This window comes from Cibotium barometz, chromosome 19 (assembly GCF_041138505.1).
Source record: "Cibotium barometz isolate CiBa-2024 chromosome 19, ASM4113850v1, whole genome shotgun sequence".
Lineage (NCBI taxonomy): Eukaryota > Viridiplantae > Streptophyta > Polypodiopsida > Cyatheales > Cibotiaceae > Cibotium > Cibotium barometz.
The window spans coordinates 38866469-38891613 of NC_141064.1; the positions used below are offsets into that span (position 1 = coordinate 38866469).

Genomic DNA, 25145 nt, shown 5'->3' on the forward strand with positions numbered 1-25145 from the left:
AGAGAGAGAGAGAGAGAAAGGTTGAATTTCAACAGAGCTTTGCAATAGCGTGTATAGCGTGTATAAGCGTGTACAAAATGCTACATTCATTTGAAAGAACATTCAACATTCAACATGTCTGTAAGAAAGAGCTTCATTTAAAACAACATGAGAGAGAGGCTGAATGTCATGAAACCATTCCAAATGTACCATATTAAAAATGATAGTGTTTTTGCCCACAATGGCTATTACATAGAGTGTATGTAAACTCACACAAAAAAGGGGACATAAAAGAAGCTACATAGGCTTTGACATGACTAAATCCAAAAACAATATCGCTAAGCTTTGTTGTTCTTGGCCATCAAACACGAAGAACGTCGAAGGGGAGCATGTTGTTTCACTCCATGAACATGCGTTTCCTAAGACTCACTCTCTTCGACCTGTTACAAACAAAAAATAAAGCGTCAATTCAATTCATCACCATCAACAAATGCTAGCTTAAGCTCTAAAACAAAACCTATCATTACGTATCACCTGTGTGCTCATGTCATGCGTATTGTCAACATCTGCATTTGCAACATCGGGGGCCTCCTTACCTTCAATTGTATCCTCCTCCTCACCTTCAATTGTATCCACCACGTTTAGATTTTCTTTCTCCTCACCTTCAATTATATCCTCCACGTCTATATTTTCTTCCTCCTCACCTTCAATTGTATCCTCCACGTCTACATTTTCTTCCTCCTCACCTTCAATTGAATCCTCCACGTCTCCATTTTCTTCCTCCTCACCTTCACTTGCTTTCTTGGGTGTTGGGGTGCAGAGGTCAATGGGTTGCTCATAGCAACCTGCAAAATTGGTCATGTCATCCATGACCAATTAGTTTTGATATAACCCAATATAAATGTGTTAGCTTAACAATCATGCTACACATGATGATCCCATACCTTCTCTTTTGGAGCAACCAAACTTCCCCTCGTTGGCTCGACGCATGTAGCTAGCCTCGTGCTTTAAAACTTCTTCTACACGGCCAGGCATTTTAGAGAGCCTCATCTTCTTCGTTACCTTACGTACGTCTGGTATTTCAAGACGTATGTCATGGCAGTTGAGAAGATGTGCCTCCATATGCACTTTAGAGGGAAAAGGTTTCCTTGCATGGTGACAATCAACAATCTTACAAAAAAATTGTCGAATATTTGCCCCCTCATGAACATGCTCAACGAACTGCACGCATAAAGGCATAATAAGTACAATCATGCATATATACGTCCAAGCAAATGAATATCTTGAAGAAACATCATTGATTGTACATGAGTTTGACATGAGTATTATGAGCAAACAATAAGAGCATGTGAATACATTGATTGAACATGCAAAGGAACAAAATTAAGGCAACCCGCAAGCTTTCAAACATATTGAAAATCATTAGACTAAAGACTAAAAACTTCTAAATACATGCAAGAGCTTCAAAGCACACCTCATCCGTTTCGCGTCGCACAAAGAAATTGGTGGGCTTCTTAAATGTCGGCACGTCTATTCCCACTGGAGGAGTACCCTCTCGCTTCGGTAACATTAGGTGCAGTAATTGGCGTCTCTGAAGCTCCCAACACGGATGGAGAGTTCACATTGTTTATGGTGCTTGAAATGATATAAGTTGCCATTTATGCTACATTACATACACACACAATACTTTTCTGTAAATGTTAAAGTTTCATTAAGCTTGTATGCATTGTTGTATTATCAATAGTTTCTTTTTGTTACATACACACACAGACATAGAATGAGACATTACACACACACACACACACACAATACTTTTCTCTAGCCTATTTAAATGTTAAAGATTCTTTAAGCATGCATGCATCAAGATAACTTTAATTAAAAAATAACTTTTATTAAGCATACATGCATGCATACACAATACTTTCCTCTAAATTAATACATACATGCATGCATACACAATAGCAGCCAAAGATTCCTCAGTTACACCACATGGTGAAAGCTTGATTTTGGAAGAAGATGAGGTACCCAAAAAAAGGTGTAATGGGTATGAACTATGTACATAAAACCCTCTCTGGCTTGTATAACTTGCTGCTACGCAAATCAGAGTAGTGCATGTATGCTTGATTAAAGTTATTTTTTAATTAAAGTTATTTTTTTAATTAGAGTAGTGCATGACAAGAGTAGGGGGCTGAAAGAAAGGAGAGCCGTGTAGTTATGGCTACTTGGCAGGGCTCCACGTAGCAGCAGCAGCAGCAACAAGAAAGGAGATGCGTGTAGTTATGGCTACCTGGCAAGGCTCCCATCAGCAGCAGCAGCACGTTCAGGTTCTCCTCCAACAGCGTAGCAGCAGCAAGAAAGGAGATGTGTGTAGTTATGGCTACCTGGCAGGGCTCCACGCAACAGCAACAGCACGTTCAAGTTCTCCTCCAACAGCGCAGCAGGGCTCCACGCAGCAGAACTCGCTCCACACGTGGTCGAGCGAGCAGCACAGCAGCACGTGTGTTCGATTCAACAGTGCAGCAGCAGCACGCTCACGCTTGCAGCAGGAATGAAGGACGAGCTCCCCTCGCGGTCGAGCGAGACGCAGATTCAAAATGAAAATCGTGTGGTTTCCCCTTCTGCTCCAACAGCGCCGCATGCAAATTTGGCGCTTCTATTTTAGGAAGATTTAATTCCATGCATTTCACGCTAGTAATCCCATGCAACCGGTGGCTCGGCGGGTGAAAAAACCTCGGGCGGAAAACGGGCTGTCGGCTGTTGACTGCCAGCGTGGCTGATGTGCCACGTAGGCGCCACATCAGCCAGCAACCCGATATGTAGTTCGAGCCGTTGCCGGGACAAGAGGGTGTGCTGTCCAACAGTGGTGGGCAGCAGCTTGTAGAGGCAAAGAAACACCAAAAGGGCTTTTCGGTCACCGGCGGAAGGGGAGGAGCAAGTAAAGAGACGCTGTAGAGAGAAACACAGCCAAAACAGGCTGAGAATCAGCAAAAAACAGCAAAGATATATGCCTGGGAGGGTTGCCTAGCAGTCATGGTAGTGGCAGAGAAGCAAAACGCTGCTGTCCACAGAAAAAGTACCTGGGGAAGTACACACCCCAAAAACAGAGGACGAGAGAAGTTACCGGGACAAGACGTCCGAGGGTGTGCTTGGTGGGCAGCAGCTTGTAGAGGCAAAGAAACACCAAAAACCTTAAGAAGAAGTGGCTTTTCGGGCACTGGAAGGGGAGGAGCAGTTAAAGAGACGCTGTAGAGAGAAACGCAGCCAAAACAGGCTGCAAAGGTACATGCCTGGGAGGGTCGCCTAGCAGTGGTAGTGAACAAGGTGGAGCCCCGGCAACCACTCGCCCTCTGCTTTTGGGGTGTTCTCATAGGGCTCAGCCTATTACTTTGCTCCCCATGGTTATACAGGTTGATGGCCGAGCTTCTTCTCCCACTACCCCTGGTAGTGCTAACTCCCCCATGGCTGCCAAGAAGGGCCCGAACAAGAAGCAGGGTAAGAAAGGCTGAGCCCTAACTCCCTATGCATTGATGTCCTTCTCATAGGGCTCAGCCTATTACTTTGCTCCCCATGGTTATGCAGGTTGATGGCCGAGCTTCTTCTCCCACTACCCCTGGTAGTGCTAACTCCCCCATGGCTCCCAAGAAGGGCCCGAACAAGAAGCAGGGTAAGAAAGGACAAAGGGGACTCTTCCAAGAGTTCCAAGGAGTCGGAGTCCACCTCCACAGTAATTGTCTTGAAGGGCGATCTCTACATCTCTATTGAGGCCGGCGATACTACATTTTTCACTTCCGAGTCATGCACTTGGCTCATCGACAATGGTGCAACCTCTCACATGACACATCATCATGATTGGTTTGCCAACTTCTTCAAGCGACCAGGTGAGATCAACGTCGACGCCGGCGGACCCCGGTTCAACCCATTCTCGTCCGAGCTGCGGGAATTATCCCTGTTTTCTGTACTAACAACAACAAGAGATATTTTTCCAATGTTCTCTATGTTTCAGATTTAGTTTTAACCTCTTGTCAGTCAACTCTCTCACCAAGCAGGGTGCGTCGGTTGAGTTTGATCGTGACTCTGTCACTATCCGAGACACAGCTTCGGGAGCAGTCCTCGCTCACGGTGTTCAGGGAGGTGGGCTTTATAAGTTCACTGCTTCAGTTTCAAAGCTTGCAAAAGGAGTTTCGTGGCATGCCCGTTTTGGCCACTTGAGCTTGTCTACCTTGCAGCAGGCACATAAGGATGGTTTGGTTGCTTCTTTAAACACTTCAAAGCACAAGCTAATTATTATTGTAAAAGGGATATAACCACTTTTTAAAAGCCAGTGGAAAAAGAGAAATCGCAAACTGAGAAATTTCCAAGGGAAAGAAATATTTGTGCATGAAGGCATATGTTTTTAAATTGAGGAAGGGTATCATTTTGCACTTGGGTAAGACTCTCAGCAATTGAGGGTTTCCACTTACATCTACCTTTCCCCCATCCCTTCTGTGTAAGGCAATAGACACTCCCTTGTTTTGCCATGAGACCATGCCAAAATATTTACCCATGGGCATAACACATCTGAAAAAAATTGCAATGTAGAAAAAATGTGTTTCATAAAGAGCTTCAAGGTGCAGCACAACTCACTTGGCTCCAGCGTCACCATGAAACATTTTAGCCCTGACGCTAAAATGTGAAGTTTCACCCCGAAACGTTTCACCTCTAGACAAGTATCAACCGAAACGCCTAAATTTGAATAAATTTGAGTTTGTAGGGTAAATTAGTAGGCCAAGGTTCAATATGGTGTTTCATGAAACCTCGAAACGTTTCAGGAGTTTCAAGGTTTCACCCCTGTCGAAACGCGTTTCATGGTGACCATGCTTGGCTCCAATGAGAACAACACCAACATAAGTGTCATCAACATGATCACCATGAAACACATTTTGGTAACTATGAAACCGTTTCAATTTCTTTTTCAATTACAACACTGTTTCTGAAATCTCGATTGAGATGCCTTGTTTCTATACACATTTCTGTTAAATTCAAATAGCTTGATGGGTCATAAATAATGGTTATATGATTGTGATGAGAGTGATCATATATCTTTTAGTACGCTAAAGAAAAAATAAACTTTTATGTATCAGCGTTTCAATCCCGCGTTTCGATGTATATTGATCGATGAAACGTTTCAGCAACCACAGCTTCCACAATGTAATGACCGCCGCTTCATCAACCACCACCAATTCCCCAGTGTAATGACAATATTCTACAAACTAGACATAAAGGATCAACCTTTCAAAAGGTTGTCCTTTCGATGCATCGCTCTCATGTAACCAATAATAAAAAGCCTTGTAACTATGCCCAAGCTCCATAAACTCTCATGTAATATGCATCCAAGAGAGTATAGACTACTTCAATCGCTATTTTGTGAAATTATTGTCTAGCTTTGCTCAGAGGGTAGAAGTGATGGAAATAAGGTTTAATTCAAGAACTTTTCTGAGATTGTTAGTGACGAAGAGTGTTGAAATAGACATCGACAATTGAATGGGAGTCGGGTCTTAGTTGTGGGGCATGTAAAGTGAAAAGGGTGTAGCATTCGGACACGTGTATTTGATGTGAAGACAAAAGTCAATTAGATGCCATGTGTATAGGCAAGGTGGCATCATGCTATGTATTATGCTCAAGCCAACTCGTGTTGTAACTAAAGCCCATTTGTTATGATGCAAGTTTATTACTTGTTTCTCTAATCTCTTGGTGCAACACTACCAAAAGGCCATTATAAAGAAAGAATAGCATTGTCCATTAGATGCAATAATAAAACCAAATAAATGCTTCGACAACAATTCTCTTTCCCAAAGGACTATATATACACCTACATGAATCCAGGAACATGCCCAAATTCACCTTTTAGGAACGTGCATATTATATACTCATGGTACTCAACCACAAGACTATATAACTATCAACTTCATTATGCATAGTATGGACTAGATACTACGACATCCCCACTAACGTCATCAATGCCCAATAGTGGGGGTAGAACTCTCTGTCAAAAGGACTATATATAGTGTTGCTAAGATGCAAGATCATCTTTGTGTGTCATAGTCACAAGAAACGATCGTTTCCAGCCTTGGAACCGCGTTTCCCCGTTACAAGTACATTACTCATTTTCCAGGTCATTTTGTCTCAAGAAATGGATGTTTCTAACCCTTAAAACTGTTTACCGACTAAGGCGTGTGTTCCTTCCTAGATGTAGGTCAAAAAATTTATCCAAATATTTTAATAAGGCCGGTTACACACCGAGCCAGCGCCTGCCAACTTTTAAAAAAAAAAACCAATAAACGTTGCCCACGTTGGAAATGGGCAGCGTTTTAGTTACACACTACCAAAACGGGACTGCAAGCCAATCCTCCGTGGCAACTGACTCAGCGCCAAAACGTCTTTGCATTTGGACGGCATGTCTTGGCTGCCCAAACCATTAAAACATATGGCGTCCAATCAAATTGAAGCTTTTAAATTGTATTCTAGCAATTAAATGGCGGACCATTACATTTCAAGCTTTTTAATTATATTCTAGCAATTAAATGGCGGGCCATTACATTTCAAGGTTTTTAAATCATTTTTTGAAGATGGCGGTCCGTAACCTATACCCACCCGTCATTTCATTTGGGCCACCATGTTTTGGACGTGCGCCCAAAATGAAATGGCGGTGTGTAACCTCCCTAAATCCATATGCCAGAACATAAAAAGCCTAAATCAAGTCTAGTTTACTCCCAAGTGTGCCTAGAAGTAAAACTTGGATGACATCCCACAGACTTGCTGCAATTCATGTACAAATTACAATAGGACCAACGACTGCAATCGATCGGACCGGCCAAAGATATATATATACTAACAAAATTATATATTGTTCTTATTGCAATTCGAAATTATATTAAATTGTATGTTGTTTTCGTATAAAAAAATATATGCACGATTGTATTTAAGTATATTTTTAGACATTTACATTTATTTAATAGTTTTAGGAAAGGTAGCGCTTTTCCTTCAAGATGTGGAGAAGAAGCTCAAGGAACAGCCGGTGAGAAGTATGAAACAGTCCTGCGAACTGCTTTTTTCCTTATCAGGGAATTCATCAAAAGGAATGTAAGTCATCTCTCCTTGTTTTGGTATGTCATTTGCTAATTTTGTTTTCAATTGACCTCTTTTACTAACCGTGGCCTTTCTTTTGTTGCGCAGAATAAGCACGAGAGAGCTGTGCAGTGGTACAGAATGGAGGCGACCATTCCCGGCCAAAAGAATCCGATCCACCCGCCTTTGGTGATAGGTGGTAAGTCTTCCTTAGTGGCTGGTGGCTCTACATCAAAGACATGTATTGCGGTGTTCCCTTCCTCCAGCACTTGATGCCACATTTATCTTCAGTTTGCATTTGGAGGTTTTTGGTGCAGAGAAATTTTCACATGGATTTGCTCTGGCAGCATATTTTGGGAGTGGATATCTACATGTGGTTTGTACATAGCGCAGTTATCTACATGTGGTTTGTACATAGCCACGTTTATCTTCAGTTTGCATTTAGAGGTTTTTGGTGCACGTGGATTTTCTCTAGCAGCATATTTTGGGAGTGGATATCTACATGTGGTTTGTACATAGCGCAGCTATCTACATGACAGTTTTGTACATTGACAAGAAATACATGAGGTTTGTACATTGACAAGAATACTGGCAAGGTTGTGCAAGTGGATCAAGAGATACTATTTGTTGCCATTTTGTAGAATAGCCAGTACTCAAAGTTTTCTGTTTTACATTTTTTATAGTGTTTATGTATTAGGTGCTATGGTCTATGGAGTAATTACTAATACTTCGCTGTTTTAAATTTTTACAGGCACTTCAAAGTTTACATACAGGTTTCAAATTTCAATTTTTACAATGTGTATGCAGTATGTAATAGAAGTAAGACACTCTAAAGTTTAAGTTTTAATTTAAATGTTTTAAATGTTTACTACTGTTGACTCTTGAGTGTGTGTACTATGGTTACTAGTATGCCAGAGAGCGAAACGAAGTGCAGAAGAAGATCCAGCTGGACAACTTGGCTTCAAGCGCTTTGCAGCGGGTGGAGAAGAGCGTTCCATTGATAAGCCAGAGAAAACACAGAAGACGATGCAGACAAGCCACAGCAAAAGAAGAAGAAGAAGAAGTTAAAAAGCATTTTGGAGAGAGAGAGAGAGAGAGAGAGAGAGAGCTTGACTTAGAAGTGTAGCTTGGTCCTTGGAGGGCCGAGGCTCGTCGGCCGACTCTCAGAGTCTCAAGGCTGGCTATGGAGCTTGTTGTCCGGCTGCTTGCCCAGTTGCTAGAGAGTTGAAGGCTACATAGTACACTGTAACTCTTGCGGCTTATCACCAGCTTGAAGACCAGCTTGCTGCTTATCAATTGCTTGAAGGGTAATGCTATGAGCTTGTCACCTGTGAGCAGGCTGTATGGGCTACTCCTTATGGGCTGAGAGAGAGAGAGAGAGAGAGAGAGAGAGAGGGCGGTGCACATCACACTTGCTAGCGTGACCAAAATGGGCAGAAACCTTTGCTTCAATTGCTTCTGGGAAAGTCTCGATGCATACCACTATCAATTTGGCAATCTTGACCAGCATCATGCAGGCGAGATCTGGTACCGCCTTGAATTGTTCAATGGCTGTGGTGCATGAGAAGAGCATGTAAGCTTTTGTGGGTTCTGTATTGTCCTCTGGGGTAGTAGCAGCGGGAAGTCCAGCCAAGTTGGCCGTATTTTTTGAAGCTTGTTGAAGCTCTCCCATGTCCTGCGTCAACGCCCTGGGCAAAAAGTAGGGTCTATTCTCAACTCCCTTGGCACCTTAAGGTAGTATGTCCTTAACTGGGGTTGCTTTCTAAACCAGGAGAGCTGCCACTTTGGCTGGTTGTTTAGTACTTCAGCCCCTTGCCATTGCTCCATAGTCATTGGCTAATATCCTCGAAGCATTTCTATTGGGCAGTTTGGCAACAACAGTGATCTTTTACAAAGAAGTGCTTCTTGGTGCAGAGTGAAGTATTCTTTGCTCCCATTCCATGCTTTCTTTGAGGATAGGCTCCATTTTGGCTGCAATCTCTGCCTTTAGTTTGGCCTCTACCTCTTTTAATTCATCAGTCTCAATCTCCATGTCCTCTATTCTACTTGTTTCGGCGTCTTCAATTTGAGGGAAGTCCTCTTGTAGCCTGGCTTTCCAGAGCTTTAATGCGTGCTTCAAAGGAGGCTTCTTTGGAGAGAAGGGCTTCTGATAGACTCTTTCTTTGCATCCTTTCAGCCTTTAATCTTTGCCTGAGCTCGTCATTCTCTTTTCTTAAAACTTCATCAGAGGTGCTAGCGTGGCCCTCTGCAGTTAGTGGGTTGTCCAAGAGACCATTCAAAGCCTCCTCTCCTTGGCTTCTACGATCATTGGCCACCTTTAGTGCTACTTGCATTCTTTTCATTTGCTGCTGTTTGTTGTGTACTTCCTTCTCAGCTGCAATGGCTCTTATATTCATGGAGTTTAGCCTTTCCATGAAGTCTTGTGTCCTTTTAAATTCAGCTTCTAAAAGACTTTCTTTGACAGCCACCTAATCGGCTAGTTCATTTATCTTTTCACCTCTTTGTACTGCTAAAATCTCCATGCCTTGCACTGCAAATGCCTGAATAAATAGCATTTCCCTTTGTACTTTTGCGATTGAGCCCAAAAGAGTGTATTCTTCTTCATCATCCTCTTCTTCTTCTTCTTCTTCTTCTTCTTTGATGCGCTTAGTACCGCTCGGGCCAGCTTCATCCTTTACTACCAAGATTTCCCCTTCTTCACCATCCTTGAGGAGTTTTGTGCCGCTTGAATCTTTTACTTCTTCAGGATTTTCTGCTTGTTGTGTTTTCAAGGCTTTCTCTGGCTGTTGTTCATGCTGTTCTGGCTCTTCAGGGATAGGGGGCAATGGAGTGGCCTTTGGAATCAACTTGATTCCGCCTAATGGATCAATGACCTCCTCTGAAAGTTAATGGATCAATGACCTCCTCTGAAAGTGTGGATGTTGTTGAGGGCTTGGTGATTCTGTGAAAAGTAATCACCTTTTCTGCTTCTGCTTATGTGGCTATTACAACAACTTCTTCAGCCTTTGACTGTCCTTCTGGATCCACAGTCATTCCGTTTCTTGCAACTTTAACCATTACCAGCTCTGCCCCATTATTTCCTAACACTTCAATTTCAAAAATTGGAATGTTGGAGGCTTCTTCAGAAGGTGTTAGTTGAGGCAGAGGAGGTGATGGCACCAATATTTGTTCCGCTTCTTGTCCCTTCTCAGTTTCAGTAGGAGCAGGAACATTGGTGGGTGGTGGAGAAGGAGGAGGTCATGGGGGCCTTGGAGGATGGAGGCAATGTAGGCTCTTGCTTGGTGGAGACGGAGGAGGTCATGGGGGCCTTTGAGGATGGAGGCAATGGAGGCTCTTGCTCTTGCTCTATTTTCCGCTCCTTTCCCGCCTGTTGGTCATCAAGATTTTCCTGCTCTCCTCCTATGATTGTCTTTAATCTTTAGCCCATTTCTGCGAGTGTTGGATCCTCCTCACGAACCTTACGCTTGTCCGTCTTTTTCTTCAATCCCGGATGTGTCTTTAAAGCCTCATGCAGCAGTTCCTTAGCCTTCTTTTGCAGGAGATTCTCATGATGTACTTGTTCACCCAATTCTTCCATCCATTCCTTGCAGGCTTTCGTTGTCTTTAAATCTTCAGCATTTTTAGAAAGGCGCTCAGGAAGTGCAGTTGTTTGTTCCAGAATGCCTTCCTCGGCATCTCTTCTTTTCCTTTCCTTCTTCTTCTCTTTGATACACTCACTACCTGACCTGTCCGCTTCAAACTTATGTCGGGCTTTAGAAATCTGTGGGCAATCTTCTTCTTCAGGATTCTCTCTTGATTTGTCTCCCGTGGCTTTTCCTTGCTCACTGAGTTTGCCCCCTCTTCATCATCAGACTCTTCTTCAAAAATAATCTGCTTTCTGCGGCTTATGCGCTTTGTAGGCGCAGTTCAAGCAGACTCTTGAGGCGACCAAGCTCTGCCAATTGCCGCTCTCTGAGCCAGAGGTGGCGGTAGATCATCAATCATACCCAACTCGTGGAGGGCGATCCTTGTGAGCATCATGCCCGCTCCAAGGTAAGGTGTCTCTTGTGCATTCTTTGTCTTAGCATGCCCCACCATATCATTCAAGATCTGCCTTGCAAAATTTCCTGGTCGTGTGATTTTGCTTGTGTAGGCCTTCAAAAGAAGTGGGCTATCGGAGTATTCGGTTGTGTGTATCTTGGAGGCTTTGTGAGGCTGAAGAGCTGAGTGTACAGCCTGAGAGGTACTGAGACTTCCTCAGCACTAGATCTTTGAACGTATTTGTTTGCCCTACCACCCACAGAAATGTAGATTGCCTCTATCCCTCCAAGAGATGCGTAATCTCTGCCGCTCCATCCTCATTGATGGACGTCATAAGTTCGTAGCTTCTCTGGATATCTATGCCCCAAGGCGGCAGATCGTAATAACCCTTGAGTCCAACACGGTGGAACAACACGGCTTCTTCTCCACATCTTGAAGCAAAAGAGCTACCTTTCCTAAAACTTTGTCCTTGAATACCTTGAGGTGAGGTTGCGGGAACTCCTCCTCTAATCCTTGCAGCTGTGCTAGAGGGGTTTATTATTGCGTCCACAGAAGCAATGTGAAGGGGTGTGATCAAGATTGCGGTCAATCAAGTCTTTGGATTCTTCATCAGTCGCCCCACTGGTGACGCAGCAAAGAGATTCCGCAAATTTCTGTAAGCAATAATATCATTGCGGAGATCTGAAGCAAAAGCATCATGATTCTTCACTTCAGCACCAAGCTTCTCCAAGAGGTTAATCAAGCTCGCTTCTGTTGATTCCAGCAAGGTGAAGCAATTTGCCAACGATTCAGCCTGTGTATCTGCCTCATCACTCGCCTTTTGCTCAAGTTGTTTCTGATTCGCCTCTTGCTCAAGTTGTTTCTGCAGGTACCCTATGAATTTGAGCAAGATTAGATAAGTAATGTGTTCTGCCTTCTCCGAGTCAAAGGGCTTCTTTGCGTAAGGACCAGTAAAATCCTTTTGCAAACTTTTAACTTGAGCTCTTAGGCAATGATCGAGCATAGCAAGCACAAAGCTGATGGCATCTCCTATGCATGCCACAAAGGAAGTCTGAAGCAAGTGGCAATAGAGGAGATACTCATCTCTGAGGTGAAGAACAGGAGAAAGGTCCTCTAGGGAGGTTAACCTTAGGCAGAGATTAGGATGGTTCTGCTTTAGGGCAATTGCCTCTCGTACATTGATGGACTGGGGAGAGAGAGCGAAACGAAGTGCAGAAGAAGATCCAGCTGGACAACTTGGCTTCAAGCACTTTGCAGCGGGTGGAGAAGAGCGTTCCATTGACAAGCCAGAGAAAACACAGAAGACGATGCAGACAAGCCACAGCAAAAGAAGAAGAAGAAGAAGTTAAAAAGCATTAAAACGCAGTATGTAATAGAAGTAAGACACTCTAAAGTTTAAGTTTTAATTTAAATGTTTTAAATGTTTACTACTGTTGACTCTTGAGTGTGTGTACTATGGTTACTAGTATGCCAATCTATGGGGAGAGAGAGAGAGAGAGAGAGAAAGAGAGAGAGAGAGAGCTTGACTTAGAAGTGTAGCTTGGTCCTTGGAGGGCCGAGGCTCGTCGGCCGACTCTCAGAGTCTCAAGGGTGGCTATGGAGCTTGTTGTCCGGCTGCTTGCCCAATTATTAGAGAGTTGAAGGCTACATTAACTTCTGAATTGCAATTCTCCTGCAAGGGGTAGCTCATTTTGGAGGTTTCTACCTTCTAATCACGAAGAACACAGCTTCTCCGCTGATGAGTTCAGGATGTACGAGTTTAAAGTGCACATATGTATGCTGTGAAGAAGCCATGATTGGATTGAGTGTCCATTTGTGCATCCGTGAGAAAGCAAGGAGAAGAGACCCTCGCTAATTTCACTAATTGTTCGGATTTTCGGAGGGATACTTGCAGGAGATTTGATTCATCTGACTCGTAGCATCACAATGAAACGTTTCACCGCCGCGAAAAGTGAAGTTTCACCCCGAAACGACCCAGCGTTTTAGCTACACACTACCAAAACGAGACTGCAAGCCAATCCTCCGTGGCAGCTGACTGAGCGCCAAAACGTCTCTGCATTTGGACGGCATGTCTTGGCTGCCCAAACCATTAAAACATATGGCGTCCAATCAAATTGGAGCTTTTAAATTGTATTCTAGCAATTAAATGGCGGGCCATTACATTTCAAGGTTTTTAAATCATTTTTTGAAGATGGCAGTCCGTAAACTTCCATCCCCTATACCCACCCGCCATTTCATTTTGGCCGCCATGTTTTGGACGTGCGCCCAAAATGAAATGGCGGTGTGTAACCTCCCTAAATCCATATGCCAGAACATAAAAAGCCTAAATCAAGTCTAGTTTACTCCCAAGTGTGCCTAGAAGTAAACTTGGATGACATCCCACAGACTTGCTGCAATTCATGTACAAATTACAATAGGACCAACGACTGCAATTGATCGGACCTGGCCAATGATATATATATACTAACAAAATTATATATTGTTCTTATTGCAATTCGGAATTATATTAAATTGTATGTTGTTTTCGCATAAAAAAAATATATGCACGATTGTATTTAAGTATATTTTTAGACATATACATTTATTTAATAATATGTATCTTATTGCCATCGTAGGCGACGATAAATAGCCGCCATGTTCGGCCGCGTCGCGGCCGTGATTAACAGTTGGCGACTCGTTTAAAGAAAATCTTACTCTTTAATTAAAGTGCTTTATGTTTAGAGAGAGATTGTGTGCTTTTGGAGTTAAAGAGAGAAATATAAGCTAGAACTAAAACCAACCGTGTTGCGTTTTAGTGCTTTTTAACTTCTTCTTCTTCTTCTTTTGCTGTGGCTTGTCTGCATCGTCTTCTGTGTTTTCTCTAGCTTGTCAATGGAACGCTCTTCTCCACCCGCTGCAAAGCGCTTGAAGCCAAGTTGTCCAGCTGGATCTTCTTCTGCACTTCGTTTCGCTCTCTCCCCAGTCCATCAATGTACGAGAGGCAATTGCCCTAAAGCAGAACCATCCTAACCTCTGCCTGAGGTTAACCTCCCTAGAGGACCTTTCTCCCAAGAAGGCCTCTGTGGAGAACATCATACCTGGATATGGCTTTGCAGTTTAGCCATCTCAGACCGGACAAACTAATAAGGTCTACAGTGAATTTCTTCACCCTCAGAGATGAGTATCTCCTCTATTGCCACTTGCTTCAGACTTCCTTTGTGGCATGCATAGGAGATGCCATCAGCTTTGTGCTTGCTATGCTCGATCATTGCCTAAGAGCTCAAGTTAAAAGTTTACAAAAGGATTTTATTGGTCCTTACGCAAAGAAGCCCTTTGAGTCGGAGAAGGCAGAACACATTACTTATCTAATCTTGCTCAAATTCATAGGGTACCTGCAGAAACAACTTGAGCAAGAGGCGAATCAGAAACAACTTGAGCAAAAGGCGAGTGATGAGGCAGATACACAAGCTGAATTGTTGGCAAATTGCTTCACCTTGCTGGAATCAACAGAAGCGAGCTTGATTAACCTCTTGGAGAAGCTTGGTGCTGAAGTGAAGAATCATGATGCTTTTGCTTCACATCTCCGCAATGATATTATAGCTTACAGAAATTTGCGGAATCTCTTTGCTGCGTCACCAGAAGGGCGACTGATGAAGAATCCAAGGACTTAATTGACCGCAATCTCGGGTCACACCCCTTCACATTGCTTTTGTGGACGCAATAATAAACCCCTCTAGCACAGCTGCAAGGATTAGAGGAGGAGTTCCCGCAACCTCACCTCAAGGTATTCAAGGACGAAGTTTTAGGAAAGGTAGCTCTTTTGCTTCAAGATGTGGAGAAGAAGTTTAAGGAAGCAGCAGCCGGTGAGAAGTATGAAACAGTCCTGCGAACTGCTTTTTTCCTTATCAGGGAATTCATCAAAAGGAATGTAAGTCATCTCTCCTTGTTTTGGTATGTCATTTGCTAATTTTGTTTTCAATTGACCTCTTTTACTAACCGTGGCTTTTCTTTTGTTGCGCAGAATAAGCATGAGAGAGCTGTGCAGTGGTACGGAATGGAGGCGACCATTCCCGGCCAAAAGAATCCGATCCACCCGCCTTTGGTGATAGGTGGTAAGTCTTCCTTAGTGGCTGGTGGCTCTACATCAAAGACATGTATTGCGGTGTTCCCTTCCTCCAGCACTTGATGCCACATTTATCTTCAGTTTGCATTTGGAGGTTTTTGGTGCAGAGAAATTTTCACATGGATTTTCTCTGGCAGCATATTTTGGGAGTGGATATCTACATGTGGTTTGTACATAGCGCAGTTATCTACACGTGGTTTGTACATAGCCACGTTTATCTTCCGTTTGCAATTAGAGGTTTTTGGTGCAGGTGGATTTTCTCTAGCAGCATATTTTGGGAGTGGATGTCTACATGTGGTTTGTACATAGCGCAGCTAACTACATGACAGTTTTGTACATTGACAAGAAATACATGAGGTTTGTACATTGTCAAGAATACTGGCAAGGTTGTGCAAGTGGAGCAAGAGATTCTATTTGTTGCCATTTTGTAGAATAGCCAGTACTCAAAGTTTTCAGTTTTACATTTTTTTAGTGTGTATGTATTAGGTACTATGGTCTATGGAGTAATTACTAATACTACGCTGTTTTAAATTTTTACAGGCACTTCAAAGTTTACATACAAGTTTCAAATTTCAATTTTTACAATGTGTATGCAGTATGTAATAGAAGTAAGACACTGTAAAGTTTAAGTTTTAATTTAAATGTTTTAAATGTTTACTACTGTTGACTCTTGAGTGTGTGTACTATGGTTACTAGTATGCCAATCTATGGGGAGAGAGAGAGAGAGAGAGAGAGCTTGACTTAGAAGTGTAGCTTGGTCCTTGGAGGGCCGAGGCTCGTCGGCCGACTCTCAGAGCCTCAAGGGTGGCTATGGAGCTTGTTGTCCGGCTGCTTGCCCAATTGCTAGAGAGTTGAAGGCTACATAGTACACTGTAACTCTTGCGGCTTATCACCAGCTTGAAGACCAGCTTGCTGCTTATCAATTGCTTGAAGGGTAAGGCTATGAGCTTGTCACCTGTGAGCAGGCTGTATGGGCTACTCCTTATGGGCAGAGAGAGAGAGAGAGAGAGAGAGAGAGAGAGAGGGCGGTGCACCACACTTGGTAGCGTAACCAAAATGGGCAGATACCTTTGCTTCAATTGCTTCTGGGAAAGTCTCGATGCATACCACTATCAATTTGGCAATCTTGACCAGCATCATGCAGGCGAGATCTGGTACCGCCTTGAATTGTTCAATGGCTGTGGTGCATGAGAAGAGCATGTAAGCTTTTGTGGGTTCTGTATTGTCCTCTGGGGTAGTAGCAGCGGGAAGTCCAGCCAAGTTGGCCGTATTTTTTGAAGCTTGTTGAAGCTCTCCCATGTCCTGCGTCAACGCCCTGGGCAAAAAGTAGGGTCTATTCTCAACTCCCTTGGCACCTTAAGGTAGTATGTCCTTAACTGGGGTTGCTTTCTAAACCAGGAGAGCTGCCACTTTGGCTGGTTGTTTAGTACTTCAGCTCCTTGCCATTGCTCCATAGTCATTGGCTAATATCCTCGAAGCATTTCTATTGGGCAGTTCGGCAACAACAGTGATTTTTTACAAAGAAGTGCTTCTTGCTTAAGCAGAGGGTATGGCAGCATCGGCCGATGGTAATCCTTCGTGGCATCGCCGAGTTTCATGTAAGATATATTTGCAGAGTGAAGTATTCTTTGCGCCCATTCCATGCTTTCTTTGAGGATAGGCTCCATTTTGGCTGCAATCTCTGCCTTTAGTTTGGCCTCTACCTCTTTTAATTCATCAGTCTCAATCTCCATGTCCTCTATTCTACTTGTTTCGGCGTCTTCAATTTGAGGGAAGTCCTCTTGAGCAGATGTATCCATAAAGGCAGTGTCAAGAGGCGCTTCTGGCATCATCACAGTGGTTGCAGCCGCCTCCACACTCCTTGTAGCCTCAAGCTGGCTTTCCAGAGCTTTAATGCGTGCTTCAAAGGAGGCTTCTTTGGAGAGAAGGGCTTCTGATAGAATCTTTCTTTGCATCCTTTCAGCCTTTAATCTTTGCCTGAGCTCGTCATTCTCTTTTCTTAAAACTTCATCAGAGGTGCTAGCGTGGCCCTCTGCAGTTAGTGGGTTGTCCAAGAGACCATTCAAAGCCTCCTCTCCTTGGCTTCTACGATCATTGGCCACCTTTAGTGCTACTTGCATTCTTTTCATTTGCTGCTGTTTGTTGTGTACTTCCTTCTCAGCTGCAATGGCTCTTATATTCATGGAGTTTAGCCTTTCCATGAAGTCTTGTGTCCTTTTAAATTCAGCTTCTAAAAGACTTTCTTTGACAGCCACCTAATCGGCTAGTTCATTTATCTTTTCACCTCTTTGTGCTGCTAAAATCTCCATGCCTTGCACTGCAAATGCCTGAATAAATAGCATTTCCCTTTGTACTTTTGCGATTGAGCCCAAAAGAGTGTATTCTTCTTCATCATCCTCTTCTTCTTCTTCTTCTTCTTCTTCTTTGATGGGCTTAGTACCGCTCGGGCCAGCTTCATCCTTTACTACCAAGATTTCCCCTTCTTCACCATCCTTGAGGAGTTTTGTGCCGCTTGAATCTTTTACTTCTTCAGGATTTTCTGCTTGTTGTGTTTTCAAGGCTTTCTCTGGCTGTTGTTCATGCTGTTCTGGCTCTTCAGGGATAGGGGGCAATGGAGTGGCCTTTGGAATCAACTTGATTCCGCCTAATGGATCAATGACCTCCTCTGAAAGTTAATGGATCAATGACCTCCTCTGAAAGTGTGGATGTTGTTGATGAGTAGAATTAGGGTTAGGGTTTCATGTGAGAGACAAACACACAGAGAGAAGGAAGAGAGAGAGAGAGTTGTGGGGATAAGTCAACTCATGAGATGAGTGTGTGACTCGCCTATCACACATGTATATTGCACTAGTACATATAGTGCACTTAGTACATTAAAAGTACTAAGTGTACTATGTACTATAACTTATGGGCTTGTACACACTATAAGGGTGGGCATAGTGCCTTTACCCCAACAACCTCCCACTTAAAGGCAAAGTGCCCTTAAGTAAAGGAAAAGAAAAATCAGCATGTACATGATAATATACAAGGCCATATCAAGGCTGAAACTGGCCTCATCCAATGCCCATCAAGTGTCTGCAATGAGCAAACCGCTCCGGAGGCAAACTCTTTGTCAACAGATCAGCCGTGTTGTCATCCGTATGAATATTAACAAGCTGAATTTGCTTGTTCTCTATCACCTCTCTGATGAAGTGATACTTCACATCCACATGCTTCGTCTTTGCATGAAAGACAGGGTTCTTTGCCAACTGGATGGCACTCTGACTGTCACAATGCAACAATGGAATATCCCCTGTATAACCCAAATCAACCACTAGCCGAGATATCCATAGTGCCTCCTTGCAAGCCTCTGTGGCTACAATATACTCGGCCTCTGTAGTAGATAAGGCTGTGCACTTCTGCATCTTGGATATCCATGACACAGCACCTCCTGTGAATGTAAACACATAACCGGTAGTAGACTTCCGGTTATCTAGATGACCGGCATAATCCGAATCCGTGTAACCATGCACTAATGCATCCTGTTTGCCAAAGCATATGCACATATTTTGTGTGCCCTTCAGGTATCTCATGACACCTTTCACTGCTTCCCAATGCTTCTTGCCAGGGTTGGCCATGTATCTACTAACCACTCCCACTGCAAATGCAATGTCCGGCCTGGTAGCAACCATGGCATACATGAGACTGCCACAAGCTGAAGCATATGGAATCTTGGCCATATCAGCCCTACCACTATCTGACTGTGGGCTGTCCATAGCACTGAGTTTCACATATGGAGGCAAAGGAGTACTAGTCTTCTTCCCCTCGTCCATATTGAACCTCTGCAAAACTTTGCCAATGTATTCCTTCCGAGACAAATACAACACATGCTGATTTCTGTCCCGAAGTATCCGCATACCCAAAATGTGATTTGCATCACCCAAATCCTTCATATCAAAGGTCTGGTGCAGTCTCTTCTTCAAGGCATCCATCTCTTTACGAGATTTCCCGGCAATCAACATATCATCAACATACAAGATGAGGATCAATAGACTGCCCTCCAAAGCTTTCTTGGTGTATAAGCAGTGATCTATGTCACTCCTCATGAAATCCTGGGATTTCATGAATGTATCAAATTTATGATACCATTCCCTTGGTGCCTGTTTGAGCCCATAAAGACTCTTTTTCAGCTTGCATACAAGCTTCTCCTTTCCATTTACTGCATAACCCTCTGGTTGTTGCATATATATCTCCTCATGGAGATCACCGTGAAGAAAAGCAGTCTTCACATCCATCTGGATCAAATCCAGATCATCATGAGCAACCAAAGCTAACACAGCTCTAAGTGTGGTCATTTTGACCACTGGAGAGAAGATCTCATCAAAGTCCACACCATATTCCTGCTTGAAGCCCTTAGCCACTAACCTGGCTTTGTATCTTGGCTTTGCATCACGTGCAACTTTGAGCCTGTAAACCCACTTGCATGGCAAAACCTTCTTGCCTGTAGGCAAATGCACCAACTTCCATGTTCCATTTTTGTGCAGAGAATCCATCTCTGACTTCATAGCACGCTCCCAAAGAGCCTTGTCTGCCCTCTGTAAAGCCTCCTTATAACATGAGGGCTCCCCACAGTCAGTGAGCATCAAGTAGTCAACCCCTGGAACAAACCTGTCAGGGGCTCTGGAGGGTCTTGTGGACCTCCGTACCCAATGACCATCATTTGCAGGTTGCTGTCCAGCCTGCATATCACCTATTGGTGGCTCCTGTTCCATGCCATAAGGCTGAAATATCATGCCCGGTATTTCCTCTAACTGTGGGATATCCATAGGGATATCTTCTGCCATCTCTGGCTGTCCATTTGGACCATTTTCAGCACCATTTAAGGGCTGGTTTTGCTGCTGTAATGGCTGATTTACAGCCCTTGGTTGTTGTCCATGATGTCCATCATCATCAAAGATGACTCTGTCAGGCTCCTGTTGCCTTGCAGGCTCCTTATGCATGCATGTTTCATTAAAAATGACATCATTGCTGCGTATAATCTTTCTATTCACTGGATCCCAAAGTCTATACCCCATTTCACCTCTGTCACCATATCTTAGGAATATGCATTTGTGAGACTTAGGATCAAGTTTGGTGCGTATTTCCCTGCGTATGTGCACGTACGCAACGCAACCAAACACTCTCAAGTGCTTGTAGGACGGAGGCTTCCCTGTCCATACTTCTTCTGGCACTTTCCCACCAAGCCTCGTGTTAGGTGACCTGTTTATAAGATGAACGGCTGTCATAACAGCTTCAGCCCAAAAACCATGAGGTAATGCAGCATGTGACAACATAGAACGGACCTTCTCCTGAATGGTCCTGTCATCCTCTCTGCTGTCCCGTTTTGTGGAGGATCATAAGGAGTAGAGAGCTCCCTCTTGATGCCTTTAGCATCACAAAAGTCCTGAAACTGTTTGGACATATACTCTCCACCATTGTCGGAATGCAAAGCCTTTAGTGTTTTGCCAGTTTGATTCTCAACAAGAGCAACAAACTTCTCAAACACTGAGAATGTATCACTCTTCAAACGAAGAGAATAAACCCACACCTTGCGTGTGGCATCATCTATAAAAGACAAAATATTTTGCCCCTCCCAAAGAAAGCTGAGGCATCTCACATACATCTGTATGCACAAGCTCTAACTGAGCATTTTTCTGTCCAAGAGCTTTCTTGTGGGGGCACTGGAGTTGCCTGCCATATATACAATGCTCACAAAACTGAAAACTTGAGAACTTTAGAGAAGGCAAGTAACCAAAACGAGACAGTTGCTCCATTCCTTTGACACTCATGTGTCCCAACCGGCTATGCCACATAGAGATTTTCGGCAGCTCGGTTGCATTTACATTAGCATGGTGACAAACACCTGCATGCATGAAGTAAAGAGTGTCCACCTTAGAGCCTTTGGCAACAACCAGTGAGCCCTTACTAATCTTCCACTTTCCACGACCAAATGTGGTAACATAATCAGCATCATCAAGTTGTCCAGTAGAAAGCAGGTTCTTCTTGATCTCAGGCACATGCCTGACATCATGGAGCATAAGCTGTGAGCCATCTGAAAACACAAGCCTCACATCACCTCTGCCAAGAATCTTGCATGCATGGTTGTCACCCAAATAAACTACTCCTTTATTGCCAGCAGTATACCTGACAAACAAGTCTCTGCAACCTGTGACATGAAAGGAGGCACCTGAATCAATGATCCATGAGTGCATACCATGACCATCTCCTGTAAGAAGTGAATGGGCATCAAGTGAAGACGTGAATAGGACTTCATCCTCACTGTCACCTGCATGTGACACATTGACTTCTTCAATCTTGACTCCACTTTTGCCCTTTGGCTTCATCTTTGTCTTTGTCTTTTCCTTTGCCCTTTTCCTTTTGATCATTCTTCCATTTGTAGCATTGCTTTTTGATGTGTCCCTTCTTGCCACAATAATGGCATTCCGAGTCCTTTTTGGAGCGGGACTTGCTCCTTCCCCATTCTTGGCTTTTACCCCTTTGCTGGGATCTCCCACGTGCATTCATTGCATTGGACTTTCCAACAGAGTTGTTTTTCCTGTTCATCTCCTCTTGAAGGAGTGCACCCTCAACATCTGCATATGACAGCATAAAGAATTGCTAGTGGCTGTTCTGAATGTGTCCCAACTCTATGGCAAAGTGCATAAGAGAAAAGTGGCTTTGAACTCATCGTCCATTGCCAACTTTTGATTAATGACCTGGCTGACAATACCATTAAACTCATTTAGATGGACTGTCATAGACGCCCCTTCCTTCATCTGAAGACCTATGAGTTTCTTCAACCAATGCACTTTGCTTGAGGCACTTTGCTGGGCATACAAGTCCTGCAATCTTTGCCACATTCCCCAAGCTGTCTTCTCTTCACGAATGCTGAAAAGTAAAGTGTCTGACACAGATAACATGATGGTGGATCTTGCTAGCTCATCCATATCTTCCCACTCTTCAGCAGTAAGAGAAGCGGGCATTACACCCCTTTCTTTGACAGGCTTGTGCTGCTTTTTCTGGAGCAACACATTATAGCACTGGGTTTGCCAAATGTCATAATTATGTGAGCCTTCAAGCTTCTTGATGTGAAGCAATGAAGAGCTCTCTGTGGTTGCCATACAATATGCAACCTGTCACAGTCAATGCCTGACTCCTTGCAAGATGTGCAAACACTGCACCAAAAAGCACACAAAGTGCTCACAGTTGTTCTCCCAAAGTTTATCTCCCACTGCGGAAGCACAAATGCAACTCTACTCCCACTGTATGTGATTAAATCACCAAAATCTGGTTGCTGCAGATTTAGGACAGCACCTTAAATGTGCTCTGTTGCCCTTCCAAAGTACTGTACAACAGTACCAAGTGCTCACCAATGATGTACCAAATCTGTACCGGCAAGTACAGCAGCTGAAAATGAACCTTTTCTTCACTCAAATCAATGTACAACAATGCCAAAACTTGCACAAAGTTGTACCAAATCTGTACCAACAAGTACAGTAGCAATAAATGCTCTCCTGGTTGTCCAAATGAGTGAAAATCAGACTTTTACAGTCCCGACCACTGCATACAACAGTCCCGAACAGAAATTGGGCAAAAGCCCCTTGACTGCAAGCTGATTTCTGAGGATTCAAGGCATAAAAGTCTTGCTTGCTGCTTTGCCAAGCTCAACAAGCATAAAATCTTGAAAAGCCCCTTGATTTAAGATCAATTTCTGATCATACATGATACATTAACGCACATGAAGGCATCCAGAGTCTTCACGATGCTTCCCTTGTCCACATATACATCCAATACATAAAAGCCCCTTGATTTACAGGCACATTGAGTGCTTGACAGGCATCAACACATTACCCAAAGCATCAATTGTGAGTGCTTGCATGCAAATCAACCCAATCGGCACAAAAGCCCTTTGATTTGCACTGCAATTTCCTGCAATTTTGGCCCGAATGTGAGATTGCTCACATCATACAGCATGTATGAATGCCCAATGGCACAAATACACAAAAGCCCGGAATTTCGACATCCAATTTCCTGCAAATTGATCCTGAATGTGACCAATGTCACCCAATTTTGCCAATTTTGCTCAAAATTTGAGCAATTTGGCACCTGTACCTGCTCAATTGATGATTGTACCTGCTCAATTGATGATTGGACATGCAAAATCCCAAAAAATTGAAGCAAAATACCTCGTACAAGTTTCTGAAATCAGCTGATTTCTGTTGCAGAAAAGAGGGGGGTCGTGTTGATGCTGCTGCAGTCTGAAAAATTGCTTGGCTTTTGAAAGTCGCAGGAGAATTAGGAAGCTAAGCTGTCTGCAGCTGTCCTCCGTTCATGCCTCTGCTCTGCGTGCTTGTATTCGTGCAGGTTCCTGTGACTCCTGCTGGGCAATGTGTTGCTGGTGTTGTCTTTCTTCACCTCGCCTACTCACGCGGACCACCACCACGCCTACGAGCGAGCCTCTATAGCCGCCAGCTTCGGTGAGAGAGAGTTGGGACACGTAGCTCTCCTCGCGGGCGACAGGAACTCCACGGGCGCAGAAGGCGTCGGGTCCGAAGGGGCTGTGTGTGTTATCGAGTCGGCGACGCACGGCGCCCGACTCCTCAGCTGCGCGCGAAACTACAGCACGGCGCCCGACTCCTCAGCTGCGCGCGAAACTACAGCACGGCGCCCGACTCCTCCAGCTGTGCGCGCCGGTGAAGCGCCGCTGCTTTTCCTCCTCGCTCGCCTGCCTCACCACGTTGCTACTGCGCTGCTGTAGATAAAGCGATGCAGCTCTGCCCGTCAACACCTAGTCGACCTGCTAACCTCGCCTTTGACTAGCTGCATCGATCTCTTTTACTGCTATGCTGCGCCCTCCTGTGCATCTCATCTCAGCAGCGTTCATCAGCCATAGCCATCACTCTACCACAGGGATCTCCTGTAGCCGAAGCTCTGATACCAGTTGATGAGTAGAATTAGGGTTAGGGTTTCATGTGAGAGACAAACACACAGAGAGAAGGAAGAGAGAGAGAGAGAGTTGTGGGGATAAGTCAACTGTGTGACTCCCCTATCACACATGTATATTGCACTAGTACACATAGTGCACTTAGTACATTAAAAGTACTAAGTGTACTATGTACTATAACTTATGGGCTTGTACACACTATAAGGGTGGGCATAATGCCTTTACCCCAACAGTTGTTGAGGGCTTGGTAATTCTGTGAAAAGTAATCACCTTTTCTGCTTCTGCTTATGTGGCTATTACAACAACTTCTTCAGCCTTTGACTGTCCTTTTGGATCCGCAGTCATTCCGTTTCTTGCAACTTTAACCATTACCAGCTCTGCCCCATTATTTCCTAACACTTCAATTTCAAAAATTGGAATGTTGAAGGCTTCTTCAGAAGGTGTTAGTTGAGGCAGAGGAGGTGATGGCACCAATATTTGTTCCTCTTCTTGTCCCTTCTCAGTTTCAGTAGGAGCAGGAACATTGGTGGGTGGTGGAGAAGGAGGAGGTCATGGGGGCCTTGGAGGATGGAGGCAATGGAGGCTCTTGCTCTTGCTCTATTTTCCGCTCCTTTCTCGCTTGTTGGTCATCAAGATTTTCCTGCTCTCCTCCTATGATTGTCTTTAATCTTTTGCTCATTTCTGCAAGCGTTGGATCCTCCTCACGAACCTTACGCTTGTCCGTCTTTTTGTTCAATCCCGGATGTGTCTTTAAAGCCTCATGCAGCAGTTCCTTAGCCTTCTTTTGCAGGAGATTCTCATGATGTACTTGTTCACCCAATTCTTGCATCCGTTCCTTGCAGGCTTTCGTTGTCTTTAAATCTTCAGCATTTTTAGAAAGGCGCTCAGGAAGTGCAGTTGTTTGTTCCAGAATGCCTTCCTCGGTATCTCTTCTTTTCCTTTCCTTCTTACTACCTGACCTGTCTGCTTCAAACTTCT

At 43.9% G+C, this 25145-nt stretch overlaps 2 protein-coding genes across 17 annotated transcripts in view; one reads left to right on the plus strand and one right to left on the minus strand.

The window, feature by feature from the left end:
- Window positions 1-398: 398 nt before the first annotated feature.
- Window positions 399-1537, minus strand: LOC147628562 (uncharacterized). The gene is made up of 4 exons (XM_086813067.1): window positions 1454-1537; window positions 924-1200; window positions 514-824; window positions 399-419 (listed from the first exon to the last, which is right to left on the minus strand). Exons 2-4 carry the CDS (start codon window positions 1099-1101, stop codon window positions 399-401), a joined length of 510 nt encoding a protein of 169 aa, XP_086669193.1. The 5' UTR covers window positions 1102-1200; window positions 1454-1537.
- Window positions 1538-6811: 5274 nt separating this feature from the next.
- Window positions 6812-25145, plus strand: part of LOC147628563 (uncharacterized) — an 88859-nt gene continuing 70525 nt past the window's right edge. For 3 of the 16 annotated variants that reach the window (XR_015268134.1, XR_015268132.1, XM_086813755.1), the window contains exons 1-2: window positions 12304-15562; window positions 15746-15813. Coding sequence is in view for 6 of the 16 variants with exons in the window: in XM_086813755.1 (XP_086669881.1) it covers window positions 15498-15562; window positions 15746-15813 (133 nt within the window). In the remaining 10 variants the exon portion in view is untranslated. Of the gene's footprint in view, window positions 7099-7191; window positions 10345-10413; window positions 11570-12303; window positions 15629-15745; window positions 15814-16699; window positions 17758-25009; window positions 25091-25145 lie in introns of those variants that run through there. The other 13 variants (XR_015268140.1, XM_086813757.1, XM_086813753.1 and 10 more) reach the window with 13 other exon arrangements.

Excerpts from the sequence above, each read along its gene's own strand:
- LOC147628562 (XM_086813067.1), bottom strand. The coding sequence starts at position 1,101 with ATGGAGGCACATCTTCTCAACTGCCATGACATACGTCTTGAAATACCA. Across the intron at positions 825-923 it reads TGGTTGCTCCAAAAGAGAAG|GTTGCTATGAGCAACCCATT; the intron begins GTATGGGATCAT and ends CCAATTTTGCAG. Across the intron at positions 420-513 it reads CGCATGACATGAGCACACAG|GTCGAAGAGAGTGAGTCTTA; the intron begins GTGATACGTAAT and ends TGTTTGTAACAG.